The sequence below is a fragment of the Hevea brasiliensis genome, chromosome 1 (genome assembly GCF_030052815.1).
Source record: "Hevea brasiliensis isolate MT/VB/25A 57/8 chromosome 1, ASM3005281v1, whole genome shotgun sequence".
NCBI lineage: Eukaryota > Viridiplantae > Streptophyta > Magnoliopsida > Malpighiales > Euphorbiaceae > Hevea > Hevea brasiliensis.
This window is the reverse complement of record NC_079493.1, coordinates 121009412-121035245: the sequence shown is the minus strand read 5'-3', so window position 1 is coordinate 121035245 and position 25834 is coordinate 121009412. Positions and strand designations below refer to the sequence as shown.

General features: G+C 29.8%; 2 protein-coding genes, 1 long non-coding RNA gene and 1 other non-coding gene across 4 annotated transcripts; 1 reads left to right on the top strand and 3 right to left on the bottom strand.

Moving 5' to 3' along the window:
* Positions 1-4374: 4374 nt before the first annotated feature.
* LOC131183820 (uncharacterized) lies at positions 4375-4914 on the bottom strand. Its single transcript, XM_058154491.1, has one exon. The coding sequence runs from the start codon at positions 4912-4914 to the stop codon at positions 4375-4377; it is 540 nt and encodes a 179-aa protein (XP_058010474.1).
* A 725-nt stretch (positions 4915-5639) lies between these two features.
* Positions 5640-5746, top strand: LOC131169480 (small nucleolar RNA R71). Its single transcript, XR_009140422.1, has one exon. It is a non-coding gene; the product is annotated as a small nucleolar RNA R71 (small nucleolar RNA).
* A 6334-nt stretch (positions 5747-12080) lies between these two features.
* On the bottom strand, positions 12081-13391 carry LOC131181471 (uncharacterized). The gene is made up of 2 exons (XR_009149976.1): positions 12882-13391; positions 12081-12692 (listed from the first exon to the last, which is right to left on the bottom strand). It is a non-coding gene; the product is annotated as an uncharacterized LOC131181471 (long non-coding RNA).
* Positions 13392-15001: 1610 nt separating this feature from the next.
* Positions 15002-21721, bottom strand: LOC131181470 (receptor like protein kinase S.2-like). Its single transcript, XM_058149661.1, has 14 exons — positions 21070-21721; positions 20744-20824; positions 20566-20636; positions 20254-20336; positions 19957-20092; positions 19370-19528; positions 18472-18544; positions 17979-18344; positions 17692-17781; positions 17525-17595; positions 16559-16635; positions 16291-16432; positions 15422-15583; positions 15002-15321 (listed from the first exon to the last, which is right to left on the bottom strand). Exons 1-14 carry the CDS (start codon positions 21362-21364, stop codon positions 15238-15240), a joined length of 1890 nt encoding a protein of 629 aa, XP_058005644.1. The 5' UTR covers positions 21365-21721; the 3' UTR covers positions 15002-15237.
* Between the last annotated feature and the right edge of the window lie 4113 nt (positions 21722-25834).

Here is a 25834-nt window from a genome sequence, read left to right as displayed (position 1 = left end):
ACCCAGTGCTAAATGAACTGATATACAACCCAAAAATGTGATCCTAAACACACTGAAACCAAACCTAAGTCACAATTTGCACAAAAATTTCACTCAAAACCCAATTGAAACCCAATCAATCACTAAGAACAATTAAAATCCATTAATCCACCAAACACAAACTGAAACATTATTCAACTAATATTCACATTAACAGTCACACCACAAGAAATAACACCCAAATTCAACCCCAAACTCAACATTAGAAATTCATGAACAAAGAGCAAAATTCTGCTACAGACACTATTCACATGACTAAATTTCGGCAGAATTGTATCATGAAATTTCACAAAATATCCAATGGCAAATATGTCAATCTCAGTGCAATACATCAAAATTAATTACCCAAGAAGTAAAACCAATAAGATATTGCTATTGATTACCATGAAAATTCCTATATTTCTCACCAATTTTGTCAAAATTTTGAAACAAAAACAACCTTCCACTCCACCATGTTGCTGCAATCAGACATAAAGCTCAAATTAGTACTTTGTTAAGAACAATATGCATCATGGAAGACAAATATAAGGTTCATCAACTTCCCAGACATTTATTCCTTCAATTCAGCATACACATTTGCTTAAACATCACCATTAACCTGCAGAAAGAAATTTAATGTCAAATTTGAGTTTAATGGGGTATAAAATGAAACAAAACAGAAGAAAAATTAAGTATAAGGAAAAATTTTGGGGTGCCTCTCAAAGAGCGCTAATTTTAGGTTATTAGCTTGACCCTCTTTAATTTAGTGAATTGGTGAATCATCAAGGAACAACTTGTTCTCTTCTCAATGGACTGGCCTGTGATATAAATCTTGAGCCTTTGACCATTAACTTTAAAAATCCCAGAATTTTCACTCCAAATATCCACAACTCCATGTGGATAAACTTTGACGACCTTGAAAGGACTAGACCATCTTGATTTCAACTTCCCAGGAAAGAGTCTAAGTCTAGAATTATACAATAAAACCAGGTCACCCTCTTTAAACTCCTTCCTTTTAATATACTTATCATGCCAAAATCTAGTCCTTTCCTTAAAAATCCTAGTATTCTCATAGGCTTTCAACCTTATCTCTTCAAGTTCATTTAATTGAAGCAACCTTTTCTCTTCAGCACTTTTTAAGTCAAGATTCAAAGTTCGAATTGCCCAATATGCTTTGTGTTCCAACTCAACCGGCAAATGACATGATTTCCCATAGACTAACTTAAAAGGTGTAGTTCCAATGGTGTCTTGTAAGCTATTCTGTACGCCCATAGTGTATCATCTAGTCTCAATGACCAATCCTTCCTTGAATGATTAACAATTTTTTTCAAAATTCTCTTCAATTCCCTATTAGATACTTCAACTTGCATACTAGTCTGAGGATGGTAAGGTGTAGCTACCTTATGAGTAACTCCATATTTTTTTAAAAGATGTTCAAACTGTTTATTACAGAAATGAGATCCACCTTCACTGATTATAGTTCTTGGCGCTCCAAATCTAGTGAAAATAAACTTCTTCAAAAATTTCACTACTACCCTTGCATCATTTGTAGGGAAAGCAATGGCCTTAACCCATTTTAACACATAATCCACACCTACCAAAATGTATTTATTCCCAAAAGATGATAGGAATGGTTCCATGAAATTTATGCCCCAAACATCAAATAACTCAATCTCCAAAATTCCTTGTTGTAGCATTTCATTTTTCCTTGAAATATTCCCCACTCTTTGACATCTATCACATCTCAAAATGAATTCTTTCACAATTTTGAACATGTGTGGCCAGTAAAATCCAGCTTGAAGTACTTTAGCCATTGTTTTATCCACACTAAAATGACCTCCATAGTCAGAAGAATGACAATGCTCTAAAATGTTCACTATTTCCTCTTCAGGCACGCACCTTCTAACTAGGCCATCATTACATCTCTTAAACAACAATGGATCCTCCTATGTATAAAATTTCACATTATGCAAAAATTTCTTCCTCTGTTGATTGCCCAAATCTGGTGGGAAAACTCCACATGACAGGTAATTGACAAAATCTGCAAACCATGGCAATGCATCAACAACAACTAGCAACTACTTATTTGAGAAAAACTCATCAATTGGCAATTCCTCTTCATTTCCATCTTTACTCTCATACTTAATCCTTGATAGATGATCCGCTATAACATTATCAGCTTCCTTTTTATCTTTAATTTGTAAATCAAACTCCTGTAGCAATAAAACTCATCTTATCAGTCTCGGCTTTGCTTCATTTTTATTCATCAAATATCTTATGCCGGCATAGTCTGTATAGACAATCACTTTTGATCCAACTAGATATGACCTAAACTTTTCCACAACAAATACCATAGCTAAAAACTCCTTCTCAGTGGTGGCATAATTTACTTGAGCATCATCTAAAGTTTTGCTCGCATAATAAATTGCATAAGATCTCTTCTCTTTTTTCTGACCAAGTATAGCTCCCACAGAAAAGTCACTAGCATCACACATAACCTCAAATGGCAATGACTAATCCGAAAGTTGCATAATAGGGGTTGTTGTTAAAGCTTCCTTCAACCTGTTAAAAGAATCAAAACAAGCTTGATCAAAATTAAAAGAAACATCATGATTTAACAAATTTGTAAGAGGTTTAGCAATTTTTGAAAAATCCTTTATAAATCACTGATAGAAATCAGCATGCCCAAGAAAACTTCTAATTCCCTTCACTGAAGTTGGTGGAGGCATCTTCTCTATCATTTTAACTTTGGCCTTGTCCACTTCAATTCCTCTATGTGACACCAAATGTCCAAGAACAATGTCTTCTTGCACCATAAAATCACATTTCTCCCAATTTAGCACCAAATCTGTTTCTTCACATCTTTTAAGCACTTTAGAGAGGTTAGATAAATAATTATCAAAAGAAAAACCATATACAGAAAAATCATCCACAAAAACTTTCATAATTTCCTCAATAAAATCAGAGAAAATGGCCATCATACACCGCTGAAAATAGCTAGTGCATTACATAAGTCAAAAGGCATCATTCTATATGCAAATGTATCATATGGACATGAAAATGTGATTTTCTCTTGATCACTAGGATGTATTGGGATTTGGAAAAAAACCAGAATACCCATCCAAATAACAAAAATATGAATGTTTTGCTAACCTTTCTAACATTTGGTCAATAAAAGGCAAGGAAAAATATTCTTTCCTAGTGGCACTATTAAGCTTCCTGTAGTCTATGCACATCCTCCTTCCTGTGACAATTCTAGTAGGTATCAACTCATTATTTTCATTTTTCACAATAGTCACACCTCCTTTCTTAGGGACTACATGAACTGGGCTGACCCAACTATTGTCAGAAATAGGATAAATGATCCCAGCTTCAAGCAATTTTTAGACTTCTTTCTTCACCACTTCTTTCATATTAGGATTCAATCTTCTTTGATGTTCTATAGTGGCTTTAAATTATCTTCTAAAAGAATCCTATGCATACACAAGGTAGCGCTTATACCCTTGATATCATCAATGGTGTAACCAATGACTTTCCTATGTGCTCTTAAGTCTCTCAACAATTTTTCAACTTGTACATCACTCAGACTTGCACTAATAATAACAGGATAAGTTAAATTTGATCCAAGAAAAGCATATCTTAATGTAGATGGAAGTGGTTTGAGATCTACCTATGGTGCTTCCTTCTCATCTAGCAAGGGTGGTTGTGCAACTTCATGTTTCAATTCTTCAACTTGCAAAACTTGTTGTCCTGCAACTTCTTGAGTAGCCTCCAAAATTTGAGCAAAAGTTGCAACTTCAGGATTTTCATCCTTTGTTGATTTACTATGTACCAAACAATTCTCCAAAGGGTCCTTAGGATATCTTTTCCTAAATTCTACTTCCACAATCTCATCAATAACATCTGCTCTTAAACAAGGGTCAACTTCATGATGTTTGTTCAAAGTTTGATTCAAATTAAATTCCACCTCCTCTTCTCCAACTTTTAATATCAATCTACCATTCTTCACATCAATTATAGCCCCTGCTGTGGCTAAAAATGGCCTTCCTAATATGATAGGTATGTGAATATCCTCTTCCATTTTAAGAATCACAAAATCCACAGGAATGAAAAATTTTCCGACCTTCAATGGCACATTCTCCAAAATTCCTACTGGATATTTGATAGATCTATCAGCTAATTGCAAAGAAATGGTGGTGGGCTTCAATTCTCCTACCTTCAACTTTTCACAAATGGAGAGTGGCATCAAACTTACACTAGCTCCAAGATCACACAATGCCTTTTCAATACTTGTCTCTCCAATGTGACAAGGAACAGAGAAACTTCCTAGATCCTTCAACTTGGGAGAAGCTTATTCTATAAGAGAGCACTACACTCCTCTGTTAATGCCACAGTTTCATAATCTTCTAATCTCCTCTTATTTGACAAAATTTCTTTCAAAAACTTAGAATATGAGGGCATTTGAGAAATTGCATCTGTAAATGGAATGTTCATGTATAACTTCTTCAAAACTTCCAAAAATTTCCCAAACTGCTTATCTAGCTTTGCTTTCTGAAACCTCTGAGGATATGACAATTGTGGCTTGTATGGTGGTGGAGACATATACTTTTCCTCTTCTTCTTTTTCAACTTCCTTCTTTTTGTTTGCTTTCTCATTAACTTCATCATGATTTGAAGTAGATTCATTCTTGTTTTCATTTTCTTTCTTCTTTTCCTCTTCTACCTTATCTTTCTTTTCATCTCCCATAATTTTCCCACTCCTTAGGATCATTGCCTTGCAATATTCTCTAGGATTCTCTGGCTGACTTGGAAATTTTCCTTGTACTTTGCTAGAAGAACTTGCTTGTTGAGCTATTTGGTTTTCCAACATCCTGTTATGAGTGGCAAGCTGATCCATTCTTGAAGTTAATTGTTGAATCATTTCTCCTTATTTTTGTTGAGCAGTTAAGAAATTCTCCATCATAGATTTCAAAATTGAATCTTGGTCCGAAAACTGAACTAGTGGTTATGGAACAGGTGCATTTTGATTCCTTTGTGGTGGAAATCCAAGTGGTACTCTGTTTTGCTGAAAATTTTGCTGTTGTTGCTGAAAATTAGGAAGTTATTGATAATTTTGCTGCTGCTGTCCTTGTCGACCTCCCCAAGAAAAGTTAAGGTGATTTTTCTATGCTGGATTATATGTAGCCGAAAAAGGATTACCAATTGACTTCTAATTATAATTCCCAACAAAATTAACTTGCTCATTTCCAAACTCTTGCCCATAGAAAGGAAAATCATTGATACAATGCATATTTCCTGCACCAACATTTTCTATATGACTAGATCCTCCAATTGAAGAATCAACCTTCATGCTTAACTTATCCATTTTCTCATTAAGGCATCAAATTTGGCATTAAACATACTCATGGCATCTAACTCATATACACCAGCTGATGGCTTCTTCATTTCATTTCATTTCTTTCACAGCTCCATTGATAATTGTTGTATGCAATTTTATCCAATGCTGAATAAGTTTCAGCTTCTGACTTCTCCATAAGATCACCTCCTGAAGATGCATCAATTATACTTCTAATTGCTGGAGAAACACAATTGTAGAAATGTTGAACTAGCATCCATTTAGGGATTCCATGATGTGGACTTCTCCTTTGAAGATCCTTATATCTCTCCCATGCTTCATAGAGACTCTCATCATCCCTTGGTCTGAAAGAAGTTAATATATTTCTCAATTTTGCAGTTTTGCTAGGAGGAAAGTATTGAGCCAAGAAAGCTCATGACAACTCATCCCAAGTAGTTATTGAACCCAGAGGTAATGAATGCAACCACTCCCTAGCACAATCCTTCAAAGAAAAAGGAAATAATCTCAGCCGGATGGCATCATCTGACACTCCATTTATCTTCAGCATGTCACTAATCTCAAGAAAATGCGCAAGGTGCACATGTGGACTCTCAGTAGTACCTCCCCCAAACTGTGATTGTTGAACCATTTGGCAAAGTGAGGGCTTCAACTCAAAGTTGTTTGCTTCCACTCTAGGCCTTGTAATACTTGGTCTAAAATCTTCAAAACTAGGAAAAGCATAATCCTTAATTGATCTATTGTTGTTGTTTGCCATAGCTTCTATCACTTATTGCTCTTGTTGTCTTTGAATTCTGAGTTCAGCTTTTCTATTTTTAGACTCTACTCTCAAAGCTTTAGCTGTCTTTTCAATCTCAGGATAAAAAATTAAATCAATTTCTACACTTTTTGCTCTTCTCATATAAAAGATATGTACCTGAAAAACCAAACAAGAAAATCTCAAAGTAAAATGATAAAGAAAAAAAATTAAAATAAAAAATAAAATGCCCAAATTAACCAAACAATCAATCGTTTAATATAAAACAAAATTAAATCCCCAACAATGGCACCAAAAAGTTGATGCGTACTCCGCAAGTATATGGGTCGTTCAAGTAGTAAATAAAAGATATTGTCCCACAGAAATTTATTGTTTGAGTACCAAACTATAAAAGTCACGATTATTTGGGCTATCAATATTATGTGCCAAAAAGTAGAGTAAGCGATGCAGCAAATTTAATTGAAAAAGTAAGGAAATTATAATAAAATGAGCAATTAAATTTCTAAGTACTATATTAATTTTCTAAAAAAAATTCAGCAAGTAATTAAAGATTTAATTAATTAATCATAAAATTGATTCCAAAGTTGAGGTTCATGAAGTAGATTTCATTGGGATTTGGATGGGCAAAACCAAGATTAAGGAAAATACAAGTTTGAAGGAAGTTGATTCTGATTTTCTTTAATTTCTCTTTCAAGCAAACTAAAGAGTGTTTTAAAGAAAACTAAACCCTATTCTCATGCGATGTTTAATTAACCAAACCCTTTAAGCACTTTAATCAACTTGAAATTCCTCTTAACCCACTAGTTTATTTCTAAAACTAAGTGATTAAGTTCATTATCTTGATTATCTATCATAGATTTTCACCTCTTGGTCCTTCAATCTAAGATTAAGAATAAAACTCAAAGGGTACCAACAATGGGTATGTAAATAAGTACACAAGATAAGAATCAAGACTTATATATATTAAAATCTGTCTAAATCCAGTCCAAATCCACAAATAAAACTTAAATCATTACACCCAACTTTGAAATCTTAGTATCTGCTCACTCATGCTTGTATTTACAAGTAGAATATATGAAATAGAGCAAGAAAATATGAAAATAAGACTAAAAATAAAAGAACCCAGAAGAAGAGAATCTAAATCTCTGAAAATAAAAGCTGGAAATGCCACTCTGCAGGTGTCCTTCCTCCAGAAAATGGCATGATTCCCTCTTTCTCTCTTTCTTTGATTTTTCTCTCCCTTTGTCCTTATGATAAAAATGAGAATATGATGCTTATATATATCCCCTCAAGGTTTGACCTAAAAATAGTCTCTAAAGGGATAAAGACAAAAGGTGTAAAATGTTTGAAAAGAGAAAATTTTTCCATGTCAGCAAATCTGCCAGCGTCATCACACATGCCTCATGTTGGTATAAGTTATTTGCAACATGCCTCATGTTAATTTGAAGAAGGAGCCTTTAGATTCTGCACGACTAGCTACACGGGGCATGTTGAAGTCCCTGAAATTTTCGGCGTATTTTGTTCCAAAATCTCTGTTTACACGACCCAGTGTTGAATCTACATGCCTCATGTGGATTCCTGCTGGCTGACTCTTATCTTCACACGACCTTCAACACGGGGCATGTTGAAGCCATTGAAAATCTCGGCTGGTCTTTTTCCTTAAGTAAATTTTCTTCATTTTTCATACTATTTTAAGCTTCCAAAAACTTTGAATTTCTTCTATATAAACCTTTTTGCCTTTAAACCTTATTAAAACCTATCAAAAACATTAAAATTCAAAAATCAAATATAATGAAATTAAAATTAACAAATTAACTAAAATAAGCACTAAAAGTATAAAATTACTAAAGTAAAAAGGGCAAAATGAATGCAAAATTACCCTAAAATACCTATATAAAATGAGTTTATCAAATTTTAGTAAAACTTTGTAATTTTATTAATTTAATTCCAAACTTTCATATCAATTTTAATTTTAGTAATTAGCTTAATTAAATAATTTAATTAATAAAACTAATTTAAATATCTTTTTACGTTATTAATATTAGTCAATTATTTTAATTTTTTATTAGGTTAGCAATTATTCTCAAATAAATCAAATAAAAACATTATTGTTTTGGAAGTTATAATTAAATTTATTTTAGTTATATTATTTATTAATATTTAATGTTTAAACATTTGAATTTTTTATATGTCTTGCACCTTAAATTCCAGATAAAATAATAAGAAAGATGTGAAATAAAAGTATAATAAAAAGAGAGAGAAAAAAATAAAATTAAGATAATAGTTATTCAATTATTATATTTTTTTTTTAATAGGAAGTTTGTTAAAATTAATTAAAATATTAAAATTATTAGACAAGTTGATAAAATTAAATATATTAGTTAAAACTGGTAAGATATAAATGAAAAGATTTAAATAATTTGTTAATTGATGAGTTTAATTATTTTTAATTAAATTTATTGTTAAAATTAAAAATAATATGAAAAATTTATGATTAAATTGATAAAATTAAAAAATTTTAGTTAAAATTTATAATTGATATAAAAATTTTGATTTTTTTTTGTTATTTAGTAAAAAAATAAAATAAATACTTGTATACACTTAATCAATCATATATTTGTGAACAAATTTAATAAGATTTTTAATATCATCTATAATTTTAAAAAAATTATAAAAAATTTATACATTATGTTCGTAAACAAACACATATATATATAATATTAAATTTTTAATAATTAATATTAAATTTTTAATAATTAATATTAAAATTTAGTTAATGCAGTATAACATATAAATATTTGAAATATTTTCGTATCTATTATTTTATTATTATTAGAAGTATTTTTCATATCTACAGTAAATTTATAAAAAAATGATAATTTCAATTTTCTTTAACAATTTTATAGTATATGAATATTAATTTAAATTTTACTTTCATGCATATCAATATATTTAGCATAAATAATTTAACTAGCATATTTTTATTGTAATTTTATTGAAATATATGTTCATGGATGACATATAATAAAAATAAGTGAAATAATACTATTAATATCACAACAAATTCATAATCAAAATGAGATAATCAAATTCATATATTAATGTGATGCATTCACAATATATGCTATTTCACTTGTATTAGGGAATTAAATGAATTTATAATTTTTTGTGTAAATTTTACTTATTGTCTTACAATTTTAGCCCTTATAATAATATTGTCCATTAATTTTTTTTAATTAATATAAAAATACCTAAACATTATTTTATGTATAATAAAATATTTTTTAACTTATTTTTGTTAAACTTTTTATTAACTTGTTGACCTCACATTGCAATAAAAAATAAAAATAATATAAATATCATATTTTTCTATTCTTTTTCCGTCTTTCACTCTCTTCTATGTCTCTCTCACCCCTCTATTCTCTTACAGTATCTTCATTTCTTTCTCCTTCTTCCTCTTTTGTCTCTCTTTCTATGTTTCTATATTTTCATTAAAATAATTTCTTATCTATAATGAAATCTGTATTAAATTAAAAATTTATAATTATAATTTAAAATTCTTATAAAATATGAAATTTTGATTTCTTCTTTTATTTGGATGCTTTTTGGATATTGATTTTATTTAACTTAATAAAATAAAAATTTTATGAATTAGATAAAAAAAAAATGGCATTTACATTTTCCTCTCCTATTAAATTCCTGATTAGAAATTTTACTAAAATTTTATTAATATTTTTAAACTTTAATAATTTCACTATTTATAATTTTTAATACAATTTTAAAATTCAGAAAAAGGTTAGGCAATAATATTCTAATTAGACTATTAGTTATTAATATATAAAATAATTAAAACTTGTCATAATTTGTGCATAGCCTTTTATGGATAATTAGTCATTTTTTTCTAAATTAAATAAAAGAAGCCTTAGTTTTCATTGTTTCTAATTAAATTATATTTATATAAGCCTAGTCATGTTAAAATTTTAATTATAACACTAATTCATCTTCCAAGTTATAATAAAATTAAAACTAAAATTTATAATAAAATTTTAATTTTTATTAATTAATTTTTGTATATAATATAAATTTATAAGGGTATTTTAATTAGTTTAGAAATTCACTCCTCATTTGTACATTTATACGTATTACAGAAGATTATATAAAGATAAATTATATATAAACATAAATAGATTATATATTAATTGTATTTTTTATTTTTCATTTATTGATTTTTTATTTTAGATGATTACTTCATATAATATTTTATATTTAATTAAAATTAAATATAATTAAAAATTTCAAATTTATTCAAATGTTTAAATTAATTTTAATAATAAAAATATAATTATAATTAATTTAAAAAATGAAAATCATTTTTAACAAAGCTAAGCATCCCTCTTCCTATGTTTATATATAATATATAGATATTCACGTGTTTCATTGTTGGTCGAAAATATGAAGCTTTTTATACCGAAACTGCAGCGCAATAAAACATTTTTATCATTTCCTTCTCATTATATTCTTGTAGTCTGGAATCAACAAGATCGTTATATTCATTATTATCTGGTGCTTGTCCAATTCGATCCTTAGCTTGAATGTTGATAAGTAAAAGTATTTGTTAATATTTTTTTATCAAAATAAAACTTTAATCATTTACAATCATTACAACTATTTCTTTTCCTGCATATGATTAATGTAAAGGCTATATATATTCTAAGGGATCTAAATCAATAAATTATCTATAGTATACATAAAAATATAAATAAAATTATAGAAATATGTTAAATTATTAATAAATTGATATATTTTTATATATGTCTAATTAATTTATTTAAATTAATTAAAGTATTTTTTATTGAGATGGAGCATTTTTCATTATTATTTTTTTATAAAAAATTAAATATTTAAAATTTCTATTTAAATAAAGTCTATAACAGTGGGTATAAAACTAATAATTTATTATGGAATTAATATCTTTTAAAAGAATATATACGTGAGTCAGTGCCATACCCAATTAATAATTATGTCACTTTTTTTATCTAAAAGTTTTTTTTCCTGTAATCAATTCTAAAAGTACAATATCAAAAGAATAAGTATCTGATTTTTCTGATACTTTTTGAGTATCAATATATTCTGGATCTATATAACTGTAATAACTAGTATATCTCCTCAAAAGTGGTGTTTTCTCAGTTATATTTTTAAGTAATTATAAGTACAATTATACTGGATCATTTAATTAATAAAAAAAATATCTTACAGGTTAGTTCCTCTCAATATGCTGGTGATATGGTTAACATTACCGGAATTCGGCAAAAAATTTGCAAGTGAAAAATCCGCCACCTGAATCAATTATTTATATAAATTAACTTATATCCAAATATCAAATTAATGAAATTACAAAAAGTTTTTTAATATATTATAAAATATTTTGACATTTAAATGTTAAAATTGTATTTCTTACCAAAAATATTTTATCTTTAGTTCAAAGTCATTATCAATAAGAACATTATCTGCTTTTATATCTCGAAGTATAATTTTAGGCCTATCTGAATATATATATATATATATATATATATATATAAAAAGAGAAGTAAAAACTTTAATGGAAGATAAATTAATAAAATTAAAACAAAAAATAAAAATAAATCAAGCCTTAATAAAGTTGATGCAGATATAACAACCCATTTGCAGAGTGCATGTCGATTTTCATTCTTTTCGGCCATTCCAAAATTTTTTTTTTTTCTGTTAGACATATATAAAACAAACACAATGAATATTAAAATGTATATTTTAAATTAAATTATTAATTATGATTTGATTTTGTAATTCATTAATTTAGGATTTATACTATTTTCTTCGATAAAATACATTTAAAGAACTGCTCAGATAAATGTGCATGAACGCCTCAGTGTAAACTATAAAAGATAAAAGAAAAGGAGAGAAGAATGACTGAGTGTGTTAGGAAAAAAGAACTCACCATGTAAATGATCTGTCAAGGTATTATTGGGGACAAACTCTAAAACAAGTAATCTATCGGCTCCTTAAGTGCAGTGCCCAATCATCTTAACAATATTTGGGTGATTCACACAGCTAAGGTACTCACCCTCCTCCAATTTATCTTCCAACTTTATTTTTTTAAGTTTCTTGATAGCAACATCTTCACCATCTAAGGTTGCCTTGAAGACTTGACCAAAACCACCCTCACCAAGTAGGCAGTTGTTGGAGAAATAATCAGTTGCCTCTGCTAGTTCTTTAAAGCCATATTCCTTCATCTTCTGTCTTTCAGTATTCTCAGAGGCTGGTGCATGACTTTGATTCTCCTCCTCATCAGAAGATGAGCTAGATTCAATTAGATCTACGACCGGTGACTGGTGAGATAGCTGTGCAGGTGCATCAATTTGATTCTCCTCATCAGAAGATAAGCTAGATTCAATCGGATCTAGAAACGGTGACTGGTGAGAGAGTGGTGCAGGTGCATGACTTCTATTCTCCTTATCGGAAGATTAGCTAGATACAATCGGATCTATTGACTGGCGTGGTAGTGGTGCATGTAAGTTAGATCTATCATCTGACCAAATTATAACAGGCCACAATCGGTTAGGGAAGAAAGAAAACTCAAAAGCCTCTACATTTAAACACCTTCTAATAAGAAATGGAATAATGATTCCTTCGTGGAAGATAAATAAAAGTATAACTCAAAAGCCTCTACGGCTCTATTACTTTAGAGTCATCATAAAGTGTCAGCTAAAACAAATACCTTTAGCGTCAGTAGTGGTCTTGCTCGAGAAGCAACCAATCAAAAGTGGCAGAGTCGCTCGCTACAGTTTTGCTAACATGACCACTACAACAAAAGTCGGTAATAATATGGTGGCCGGCGGCTGGAGCCTGAAGAGGTTTCTTGTATATCCTGTTACATATTCTAGTGGAGTGGGATACAAGGGAGGGAGCGAGGGAGGAGGGTGAGTGCGAACTACAAAGGTATAGATTTTTTTTTTTCTTTTTTTCAAAAGGTTGTAAGCAATATAATAATAATAATTTTTTTTTTTTTTACTGCTATCAATTTTGTGTGGTGTCCGCTCAACCAAGCCTCATATACTAATCCTAGTAAAAGCTTACTTCTTCTCTGAATTTTGGTGTATGTCGAAATAACCTCAGATACTTGTCCAATTAAGTTTGTTTTTTTCCTTCAAGAGAATGCAAATGAGAAATTTTTTTTGTTTTTAAGGGACAATACTTGCTTAGTAATTAATATTTTTAGGTTGGGGTCCCGGTGAGAGTCTTGGTCAACTCGTGGAAAATTATTCCGGGCTAGGAAATGCTAATTTTATTATGACTCTAATCCATCAGAATATTCAAGGATTTCGACACTTATTTTTTTTAATGACAATATTTAGTGTTTTCTCTATTCAATAATGCAACTCTTCGAAAAAAAAAAAAAAACCCTTTAAACTCTTGATAATTACTCTGATAATCAAATAAGTTTAGTTAATTTAGTTGATCATTTTAAATTCAGATAATTATTTTTAAAGTTAAATAAATAATTTTTATTTTAATTTATTCTTTTAAATTTTTGATAATTATTTATAAAGTTAAATAAAATTTTATTAATTTAATTAATTCATTTAAACCCCTATAAATCAAAAATCACTTTTACAAGTCCCACTTAATGTAATGTGCATTTTGTTAAATATAAGTTCAACATGTCCAGTGCTATTGAATTATGTAAGGTCTAAAACATTTCTTCTGCATCCAATACAAGCATGCTAAAAAGCACTAAATTCAATACTAAACATGTTAAATATTAATAACAGTGAATAACACCTATATTTTCAATCATTTATTTCTCTTGATGAAATTGAGTTATAGAAAGAAAAAATAAGAGAGCAGTAAAGAGTTTGGATCTTAAGCTATATAATAAAAAGAGACGTCAACTAAATGTCTATCTATCACATATAAGTCATAAGATAGAGATTAAACTTTTTTGATCTAAAACATTTTGACTCCAAAAGTAACTGTAAGAAACTTAAATAGATCAACTAAATTAATAAAAATTTATTTGACTCTAAAAGTAATTTTTAAAGGGTTTAAACGAGCTAACTAAATTGACAAATAGTTTATTAAACTTTAATAATAATTTTCACGTTCTTAAAAGGTATTTTTGCCAAAAAGAAAAAATTTAGGCTCTTCGACTGCAGCTTTTATTAGCTTTTTCTACTCAAGAAACGTGGAGGTTACTCATATCTACAGAAAGGTCAATTTTTGTGCAGATTAATTAGCTTTTTCTACTCAAAATTATCAGTTGGTGTTCATGGGTTAGAGAGCGTCCACCCTCTAATTTGGTCATATTTAAAACTGCTATAAGTAGGAGAAGAGAAAAGCTTTGAGGGGAGCCAAAAAGAAGACAGCAAGTGAGAGCGGCACTAAAGAAGTTCCACAATAAAAAAAATTTGCGGTGATTAATTTTGTTAGACTGTTATTGAAGGGAGTTGACCTTCATCTGGTCCACAGAAAATTTTGTCTGTCATCTCTAACGTTTGTTAGTATAAATAGAATAGATGGGTCTCAGTGCCAATTCTTTTCTTTTTTATCCAGATTTTTAATTTGCATGTACTAGTGATTGAAACGATCGTTAACAAAACACAATCATCGGATTTGTCACATTTGTATTTCTGCTGTATCTTCATCAGCATCATCGTTCTTAATTTCTTAATTTCTGATGTAAAGAGGGGTGGGCATCGGCGGGGCTTTCTCTCTAACCAAAACAAGCCGACTCCACAGCCAAACAATTCAAAACCATAGCCAAGCCACATTGTAAACTCAAAATTCATAGCACAAAAAAAAAAAAAAAAACACACACACACACACACACACAAATCGGAGGGAAAGAGAGTTCTCAGCATAACTTAGATCTACAAAATCACAAACCATACCTATAAAAACCAATTTGAATCAAAGGAGGCTATAAAGGGCAATTTGAACCAAAGGAGGGATGACTATGTCATGGAGTAGAGAGTTGCATAAATTCATTGCAGCTGAGGCTTCTCTTAGTCCAGACCTTGTGTATCATTGTATTGGTTATATTTCTAAATCTATGATTCCCATGGCTAATATAGTTAATACTCATCTTTAAGGAAAGTGTTGTCACTGCTTAGCCATATACTTTCCGATGCCAAATTTCCTTGTAAGACTTCAACAATCTGCATCAAATATTAATGCTTAAATGCATCAGTATTAATTAATTAATAATAATTAACTTGCAAATAAATTTTTTTACTTCATGAATATGCTTAAACATACCTGACTCATTTTTGGTCGATATTTTGCAGGTTTATATATACAGGCTGCGGCACAATAAATCATTCGAATCACTTCTATTTTTCTATAATTATTCTTTAATTTGACATCAACAATATTACTATAATTGTCTGTATCCAAAGCTTCTTTGAATTGAACTGCTACCTGAAATTTGAAAAACAGAAATTTTAGTTAATTATATCATCATAACTCCCCCATTCATTGAATGATAGTTTTTTTTTTATTATTTTAGTTTAAGATGTTGACTTATTATGTCTTTTAGTAAAGAAATATAAAGATAAAATAAATGGAAATTCAATTTCTCTACGACTATATAACTTTCTCAATTATGAAAGTAACTTACTGAGAAAAGTCAGTAAGTTGAGAATGGATTAGCAATTAAATTGGACTTCCTTAATAGAAGTAAATCAAAAAGAAATTATCAAGATCTATAATGCTACCGCATTTGTGGCACTAGCCTTTATCGATAAACAAAGGTGAATAAAAAATTAAAAAATCAAAGTTCATGACAAGTAACTTGCTAATAAGCATTTATTTGCAGGGAAATTACTTTAATAAAAGAAATTAAAAATAAAAAAGCAAAGCATGTTTAAACCAAATGAAACCTGATTAAGTGAAGGATATAATGATGCATAGATTTGTAAGAATAGACAATTTTTATCTAAATCCGATTTATAATGGACTCAAGACGTAAATATATGAAATTCAAGTATTTAAGAGGTAAATTCTATCATACATTTTATATTTTAAGTTTATGATAGATCAAATTTAGACAAAAAAATCCAGTGTTGACTGTTATGGAGTAATACAATATGAAAGAAAAAAAATTACACAAACACACATGCGCGTACCCAAGAAGTCAAGGCTTGAAAATTGCCTTCCCTTGAAATAGGCCTTTTACCAGTGATTAACTCTAAAAGCACCACACCAAAGGAATATACATCAGTCTTATCACTGATCTGTTGGGTTCTGAAATATTCAGGGCAAAGATAACTGCAAATGGAGAAAATGTGCGTGAGAAGAACCTATTCTTTAATTTTCCTAAATAATGAAAATCTAGGTAGATGTAATCATGCTTAGCTAACAAATACAAAACATGTGCATATATATATATCTTACCCAATGGTTCCCCTTCTTATAGTAGATATATGGCTAACAGAATTTGAAAATTCCTTGGCAAGTCCAATATCTGAAATCTGAAAAGAAAGAATTGATATGAGTACATCTATTCTGTTAAATAGCATAAAAATCAAAGACAAACGAAACTACTTTAAACAATTTTACATTTCAAACTGAAATTAATGAATTTATACTTGAGCATTATTTTAAAAAATTCAGTATTATTAATCCAACTAATAAGAATGTAAGTTTCCTTATCTTAATAACTAGGGTTTAATTCTAGATAGCATGTGAAAATTTTACTTCATTTTTTTTCAATGTGGTATTCCCAACCCCTTAAGTACAACTACAAAGTTGTAACTTGACAATCTTATAGTATGTTAAATTCGCATCAAAATGACTTAAATTTGAAGAAAATGTTGGTTAAAATTTCAATACATAAATAGTTACATTGTTTTACGCATCAAAATGACTAGCCAATTTAATATTATGACTCAACCACTTATATATTGCTTTTTTACTTCATATTCTTTTAATACAGGATTCCCAACTCAATGGTCATAATACAACCATTGTACAAACAGCCCCTCAACTTAGACTCAAAACATTTGTTTCTCTGATCCGGGCAAATTATATTGAACACATATTCTCTATCTAGAGTCAGGTATAAGTTTGGTGAAGAAAAAGATGTCTGATCCTAAGCTTTCACTTAATGCGGTTTCAATTCGAATTTTGCAGCTAAAAAAAAAAAAAAATTGGGTTTCAAATCAGCCCAGTTCAGTTCATTCAATTATGAAACAGTCTCCAATGATGACTACCTTAATCCCTTTCCTATTTCGTGACTCTAGTTCGAACTTTCAAGGAAAATCATTTAAATTCTTGGAAAAAAATTGTGCAAAATGTAGATAGGGAAATTAGCAAAAATTGTGGGAGCATGCATAAAGCTTTATCTCACATAAATCTTACCTTTGGTTCAAAGTTTTGATCAAGAAGGATATTTCCTGCAGTGATATTCCTGTGTATGATCTTTGGATTACCTAAACATATATATCATAAAAATAAAGTGTAATTAGATGACCATGCCAATACCTTAAACATGAAAAAAGAATCTGGCTTATTAGCTAAATACTCACAGATTTCATGCAAATATGCCAATCCTTTTGCAGAACCTATAGCAATTTTCATTCTGGTTGGCCAATTGATAACCACTCTGTTGTCCTGTTCTGCAATTATAGAAACTTTGTACATGATTTTCATTTTCCATTTGGATACATAAAAAGGGAAGAGGGTGTGGGATTTTTTTTTTAATTTTTTTTTTATGAACTAGGCATGGAGAATGTTTTGACCTTCCTCCATATGATTATCTATCAATTTATGTCATACATTTTTTGTTGCAGATTAGGCGAAGGTAAGGACTCACCATGCAAATGATATCGCAAGGAATTGTTGGGAATAAACTCATCAATAAGCAATCTATTGGCTTTCTCACTGCAGTATCCGATCAGATTCACGAGATGTCGGTGATGGATGCGGTTAAGCGTCCCAATCTCTGCCATAAATTCATTTTCCCCTTGTCCGGACATATGTTTAAGCTTCTTAATTGCAACAACCATACCATTTGGAAGCATTCCCTTAAAAACCTGACCAAAACCACCCTCGCCAAGGAGATTGAAATTGGAAAAGCCACCAGTAGTTTTTGCTAATTCTTGATAAGTAAATACTCTTAATGTAGTAATTTGTATCCTCTCAACGCTAAGTACAGATTCTAGATTAGTAGTAGGCCTCGCTGTATTTGAAGGAGAAGTGATAAATAAAATAAAATTTGCAGAAAATTCAGTAACCAAACATAATTCATGTACAAAGAAAATAAATAAAAATGGCATTGCATAGTTGTGATAAGAAAAAGAAAATACCTTGAAGAGTTTCGATGTCTTTCCAATTCATTATCTTCACATGAGGTATAGTTCCTTCAAGAACTCTAATTATCTACATGACATAACAATCTTAAAACATTATATATATATATATATATATATATATATATACACACACATATCATTTTGTACGTTTGAGTCCATTAATGAGAATGTTGCACTTCTTTTTAGTTCCTCTTTTATCCTGCAAATATTTATTTTCACTTTATTTTATTTTTGATGAAACATGATTTTTTTTAATTTAATTAGTTTAACATCTTCTCTAACTCAAAAACCTTTTTCATCAATACAACTCTATAGTTTTCTCTCATAATCTCGTTACAGTCCATCATTAAAGAAAAGAAAAAAATTAAACAACACTACTCATACAGCCATATGATTGCTTAATCATAACGTGAATGAAAAAATAAATCTTAATCGATGTCCAAATCAACTTATAAATAAATTAATTGTAAAATCATAGTTTTTTGGTATTTTTTTTTTTAATTTGTAAGATTGATTTTAGAAATGTAAATTGCAAAAACGAAATCACTATGCTCATAAACAAAAAATAAAATAAATACTTGCGGAGATATAATCTACTTTTAAGATATAGGGAGTCAAATTTTTTGGCATAGAACAATATGAAAAAGTAATTTATCGAATATAACTTAATAAAATTAACTAAAATATGAGCTTAGTTTTAACATTATATATATATATATAAACTAAATTTTTATTAAAATATGAATTTATATTAATAATATTAATTAAAAATTCATTCATTATTATTATTATTATTATTATTATTATTATTATTATTATTATAACACTAAAGCATTAATCACAAATAAAATTAGAGCTAAAAGGTAAAATAATGTCGTAAATACATATTCACCTGTTTCATTATTGGTCGAGAGCGAGAAGGTTTATATACTGAAACTGCAGCACAACAAATCATTCTTATCATTTCCTCAACATTGTACTCTTGTAATCTAGAATCAACAAGATCAATATATTCATTATTTTCCAATGCTTGTCCAATCCGATCCTTTGCCTGAATATTGATAAAGTGAAAGTATTTGTCAATATTTTTTTTTGTCAAAATAAAACTTTAATTTTTCACCATAATTACAATTATTTCTTTTCCTGCATATGCTAGTTTAATGGTATAGGCTATGTATGATTTAAGAGATCTAAACCCATAAATTACGTATAATATATAAAAATATAAATAAAGGAAATATGTTAAATTAATAATAAAATAATAAATTAAAATTTAATATATATTTTAATTTATTTTAATTAATTAAGTTAAATATTTTTTATTGAAATAGAGCATTTTTCTTTATTATTTTTTTATAAATGATTAAATATTAAAAATTTCTATTTAAATAAAATTTTATATATATATATATATATATATATATATATATATATATATATATATATATATATATATATATATATAAGTTAGTGTCTTACCCAATTAATAATAGTGTCCCCTCGATTATTTAAAGGTTTTCTTCCGGTAATTAATTCTAAAAGTATAACACCAAAAGAATATACATATGATTTCTCCGACACTATTTGAATATCACCATATTCTGGATCTGCATAACTGCAATGAAAAGCTGAATTAAGATAATTTTTTACTAGAAAATGAAAATCTTCACTAATATGGGATCTTAAAATTAGTATTTTCTCTGTTATATTTTATTTCGCATTTTAAATAATTATAAAATATTTGATTATTCAAATAATAAGGGAAAAAAAACTTACACATTTGTTCCCCTCAATATACTGGTGATGTGATTAACATTACCAGTATTTGGCAGAAAATTCGCAAGCGAAAAATCTGCAACCTGAATCAATGATTTATGTAAATTAATAGATTTTTTTACCATAAAATTTAATATATATAAAAAAAAATCAAACATAACAAAAATTAACTTATATCCTAAAAAAATTTATCTTATCAAATATAACAAAATTAACTTATCAAATTAATGAAATTACAAAATTTTTTTTTTTCAATATCTTCTAAAAAATTTAGGCATTTTACTGTGGATTTAAATGCTGAAAATATCTTACCTTTGGTTCAAAGTCATTATCAAGAAGAATATTACCTGCTTTAATATCTCGATGATTAATTTTAGGTCTACCTGAAAATATATAAAAGAAACCTTAATGGAGAATAAATTAATAACGCTAAAAAAGTAAAAATACATTAAGTTAACTATAGCCTAGAAAGAGTAGAATTACTCACAACCTTGATGTAGATATAATAACCCTTTTGCAGAGTGTAAGGCGATTCTCATTCTTTTCGGCCATTCCAAAATCTCATCTTTTTCTGTTAAAAATATAAAAACCAAACTCAATTAAGATTAAAATGTACATTTTAAATTAATTTTTTATTATGATTTGATTTTATAGCTAATTAACTTAGGATTTATATATATTATAATCTTCTTGGTTCAGGATTTTTTGTGTGCCTATGTGTAAAGTTAGGGAAATGGTATAAGTTGTACAGAAATGTAACGAAATGCCTAGATATCATATGTATATGAATACCTCAGTGCAGGCAAAAAGACTCACCATGTAAATGATCTGTCAAGGTATTATTGGGAACAAACTCTAAAACAAGTAATCTATCGGCTCCCTGAGTGCAGTGCCCAATCATCTTAACAATATTTGGGTGATTCACACAGCTAAGGTACTCACCCTCCTCCAATTTATCTTCCAACTTTATTTTTTTAAGTTTCTTGATAGCAACCACTTCACCATCTAAGATTGCCTTAAAGACTTGACCAAAACCACCCTCACCAAGTAGGCAGTTGTTGGAGAAATAATCAGTTGCCTCTGCCAGTTCTTTAAAACCATATTCCTTCATCTTATGTATTTCAGCATTCTCAGAGGCTGGTGCATGACTTTGATTCTCCTCCTCATCAGAAGATGAGCTAGATTCAATTGGATCTATAACCAAGGATTGTGCAGGTGCATGAATTTGATCGTCCTCATCAGAAGATAAGCTAGATTCAATCGGATCTAGAAACGGTGAGTAGTGAGGTAGATGTGCAGGTGCATGACTTCGATTCTTCTTATCAGAAGATGAGCTAGATTCAATCGGATCTATCGACTGTTGAGGTAGCGGTGCATGTAAGTAAGATGTATCATCTGACCAAATTATAACAGGCCACAATTGGTTAGGGAAGAAAGAAAACTCAAAAGTCCAATTAAAAAAAAAAAAAAAACCTCAAAAGTACAACTAAAAAAAAAAAAAAAAACTCTAAAGCCTCTACATTTAAACACTTTTTTTTTATAACCAGAATGGGCAGATGTCATTGATGGAAGCAAATTACATGGTCTTAATACGAGTCCAGCAAACTCTAAAACCCAATCGTTAAAAAAAAAAAAAAAAAAACACCCAGCTCTCACTTGGAACCCTAGCCAACTTGGGCAGACAGACCCCAACTAAACCCGGCAAAAACAAAGAAGGATCGCCGCTGCACTAGGATCATAAGACGTCGCAGAACGTCAGCCACAACACAAAGAGGAAACTCCACCAAACACAACGGGGATGGGGGTGTTTAACGGACAAGCGGGCTAAACACCCCCATGCCCGATTGAAGCAGAGATCTCCAACACAAATCAACTTAGGCAGCTAGAAAAATCAGTCTCATAAACGAACCCGATGAACTAGGACCATGGATGCCGACGAACCAGGAGAGGCTTGGCAGTGCTCAGGCCTTTCAATCTCATATAGCCCTTAGGGTCAAAGATCAGCACTCGAATGGCACTAGATCTATCCTTGAGATGCCAACCCGTCAGCAGGGATAGCCCCTGGAAACCAACCTTAATTTACACCAAAAGCCCCTCAACCGACTGCATTACTCAGATACCCAGTATGCAGATCAGCAATAGAGACACAACCAAAACCCCATCCAAGATGGTTACCAATAACTCCAAACTGGAGACTAAGGAAACTAGGAAAGCAAGAGGGAAAATTAGTAAAACTAAAGGAAAAGCTAACTGAGGTAGGGAGAGGGTCGACGGCCAACGGCCGGACCTCCCCTGGGTTAATCTGCGTTGACGACTTCAGAAAAAGAGAGGAGAGAAAGCAAAAACACCTTCTGATAAGAAATGAAATGATTCCTTTATGGAAGATAAATAGAAGTATAACTCAAAAGCCTCTACGGCTTTATTACCAAAGACTCATCATAAAGTGTCGGCCAAAGCAAATACCTCTAGCTTCAGTACTGGTCTTGCTCAAGAAGCAACCCATCAAAGTCGCAGAGTCGCCCGCTACAGTTTTGCTAACATGACCACTACAACAAAAGTCAGTAATAATATGGAGGCCGGCGACTGGAGCCTGCGGAGTGAGATACAAGGGAGGCGGGTGGGTGGGTGCGAACTGCGAAGGTTTAGACTTTTTTTTTTTTTTTTTTTATAATATTGTAAGCAACAGAATTATTGTTGTTATTGCTTTACTGCTGCCAATTTAAAGGGTGAATGACAGGAAGGTTTTTTTTTTTTTTTTTAAAAGGAAAGATTTATTTTAATTAATTTCCACTTATGTGTTTAAGTTTAAATAGTTCTAATTTTAGCTAAAAAATTAAAATAATAAAAATATTAATATTTTTTTATTAAAAGTAGTATTATTAATATAAAATTATAAAACTAATCAAAAAAATTTTATTTTATTTTTTATAAAAATTTAAACTCAAAAAAAAAATTATTATAAAAATAATAATAATTTTGAATTCAACTACTACAATGCATAACAACATCACTTTCATACTCATACCAACTTACCTACACTTTGAATTCAATCAAATTCATGCATATACACATCAAAACACTAGCTGGCCAAAATTAAGATTTGGTCCCTCACAATTGTTTTTATTTCATTTCTTTAATTTGTAAGTTACTTTAAGCTACAAACACAATTAATAAACTAAAATTTTCAAATTAGATTATTTACCTCTACTTGAATTTGAATTCTCTAATTTCTTCCCTTGTGTCCCTTTATTTCTTTCTTAAACCTTCTTGTTAATGGTGAATTAGGAGTTTTTGAGGGTTTAGGGTTGCCACTTATGGAACAAAATCAAGTAATTCAAGAATGGAGGTTTATCAATGGTGAGTTATGGGAAGAAGGGCTACCGATTTAGGTGAGGAAAAGGGTAAATGATTTTTTTTCAATTTTTTTTTATGATTTTATGTCTTATTATGTGTTAGTGACTTGGTCAAAAAATGTTGGAAAAATTAATTGGATTTTGACGTCATAATTGATGTCATCCATTATGTAATAATATGTTTCTTTTCTTTTCTCTTTTTTTTTATTTATTTTTCTTTAGTTCTTTAATTTAATTCTTGATTCCGAAATTTTTTTTCTCTGATTTTAGTTGACAGTTGAGTCAGGAGTCAAGTCTCGGGGTCAATTGACCAAATTGCCCCTCGTCGGTTCGACCCGGTTTACAAATAATTCAATATTTCTTCCGGACCCCTGACCTAATTATTTGACTGGCTTAACATTTCTTTTTCGTGATTTTCTCTTTTCCACTATGTTCGCAATAGTCCTAAGGACCGCGGCGTCACATTTTATGGTTCGAAATTTGAGTTTAAATCGACCTCGCAATTCTTCCCGAGAAGGTCACCCATCGCTGTGACTCTCGGCTCATTTAACTTCTTATGTTCTGTTTTTCTTATTTATATTTAACTAATTGACAATTACTAATTATTTGTATTCAAGACTTATCTAGTTGTCTTAAGTGTGGTCTAATCTCATTAATTATCAGGACCGACACCGGTCACCGGAATAGTGAAATATACCAGGCTATATAATTAGGGTTGTTACAATAGAACCCGGTGGCAAAGAATGTAACCACTCTCTAGCTCAGTCCTTCAAACAAAAAGGAAATAATCTGAGTCGAATTGCATCATCAGAAACTCCATTTATCTTCAACATATCACTGATCTCAAGAAAGAGTGCTAGATGCACATATGGACTTTCACTTGGACTTCCCCCAAATTGTGATTGTTGTACCATCTGACAGAGTGCAGGCTTTAGTTCAAAATTACTAGCTTTTACTCTTAGTCTTGTGATACTTGGCATGAAATTCCCAATGTTAGGATATGCGTGATCCTTCACGGAGCGGTTGTTATTGTTGTTGGCCATTTCTTCTTGTAATTGCTCTTGTTCTTGTGCTCTTTCTTGTTGTTGTTGAGCTTTATATTCAACTTTTATCCTCTTAGATTCTGCTCTTAAAGCTCTTGCTGTCTTTTCTATTTCTGGATCAAAGAATAAATTGATTTCTTCACTTTTTGTCCTTCTCAAAAAATAAAGTACCTGAAAAACAATATAAATAAATTCTCAAAGTAAAATGGTAAAAGAAAATAAAATAAAATGCCCAAATTAACCAAACAAACAATCGTTCAATATCAAACAAAATCAAATCCCCGGCAACGGCGCTAAAAACTTAATGGGCGTATCCACAAGTATATGGATCGTCTCAAATAATAGAGTGATGAATCAAGTATCATTCCCACGAGGATTTGTCGTTTGAGTACCAAACGATGAATGAAACGATTATTTGGGCTAATAATTAATAAATAAATGGTAAATGTAAATGAGCAAAATAAATTGATTAATCTAATTGGAATTGGTAAAGAGCAAGCAAATAAATTCTAAATCTAGATGCAATTGAACTAAATTAATAATGGGTAATTTAAATCAAAGTCTAATTATATTTAAAGTGATTCCAGAGTTGGAAGTTTATGCATAAATTAATTGGGATTTGTCTTGGGTATTCAAATTTTAAGAAAAAATAGAGTTTGAAGGTGATTGATTCTAAATTCCTTTGATAACTTTTTCAAGCAAACTAAAGTGTGTTCTAAAATAATCAAACCTACTTTCGTGCGATATTTGATTAATTTAAAACCCATTAAGTTTTGTAATTAATCATTAATTCCTCTTAAAACCCTAGTTTATTTCTAAATTTAAGTAATTTTAAGTTCTAATCCTTGATTATCTATCAATGACTTTCACCTTTCGGTCCTTCAATCAAAGATTAACACAATACCCAATGGGTACCAACATTAGGCAAGTAAAACAAGCACACAAGGAAGGAATCAAAACTTATATTTTTATAGAATATGGAAATACTCAGTCCAAATCCATAAATTAATCTAAAACATATTTTTCAACTCTGAAATCCAAAGAGTTTACTCACTCATGTTGGTATTTACAAGAAAGATTTGATGGAAAAGTAAAGAAAAACATGATAAGAGGACTAAAAATAGAAAAACCCAGGTAGAAGAATCTAAAACTCTGATTTCTGGAGCTCCCAAAGATGGTTGTAGT

Bases quoted from the DNA above. Each gene is read 5' to 3' on its own strand.
- LOC131183820 (XM_058154491.1), bottom strand. From the start codon at position 4,914: ATGGATCAGCTTGCCACTCATAACAGGATGTTGGAAAACCAAATAGCT.
- LOC131181470 (XM_058149661.1), bottom strand. From the start codon at position 21,364: ATGAAGGAATATGGTTTTAAAGAACTGGCAGAGGCAACTGATTATTTC. The intron at 17,782-17,978 runs GTGAGTCCTTAC...CTATAATTGCAG, and splicing joins CTTGCGATATCATTTGCATG to AACAGGACAACAGAGTGGTT. The intron at 17,596-17,691 runs GTGAGTATTTAG...ATATATGTTTAG, and splicing joins GGCATATTTGCATGAAATCT to GTAATCCAAAGATCATACAC.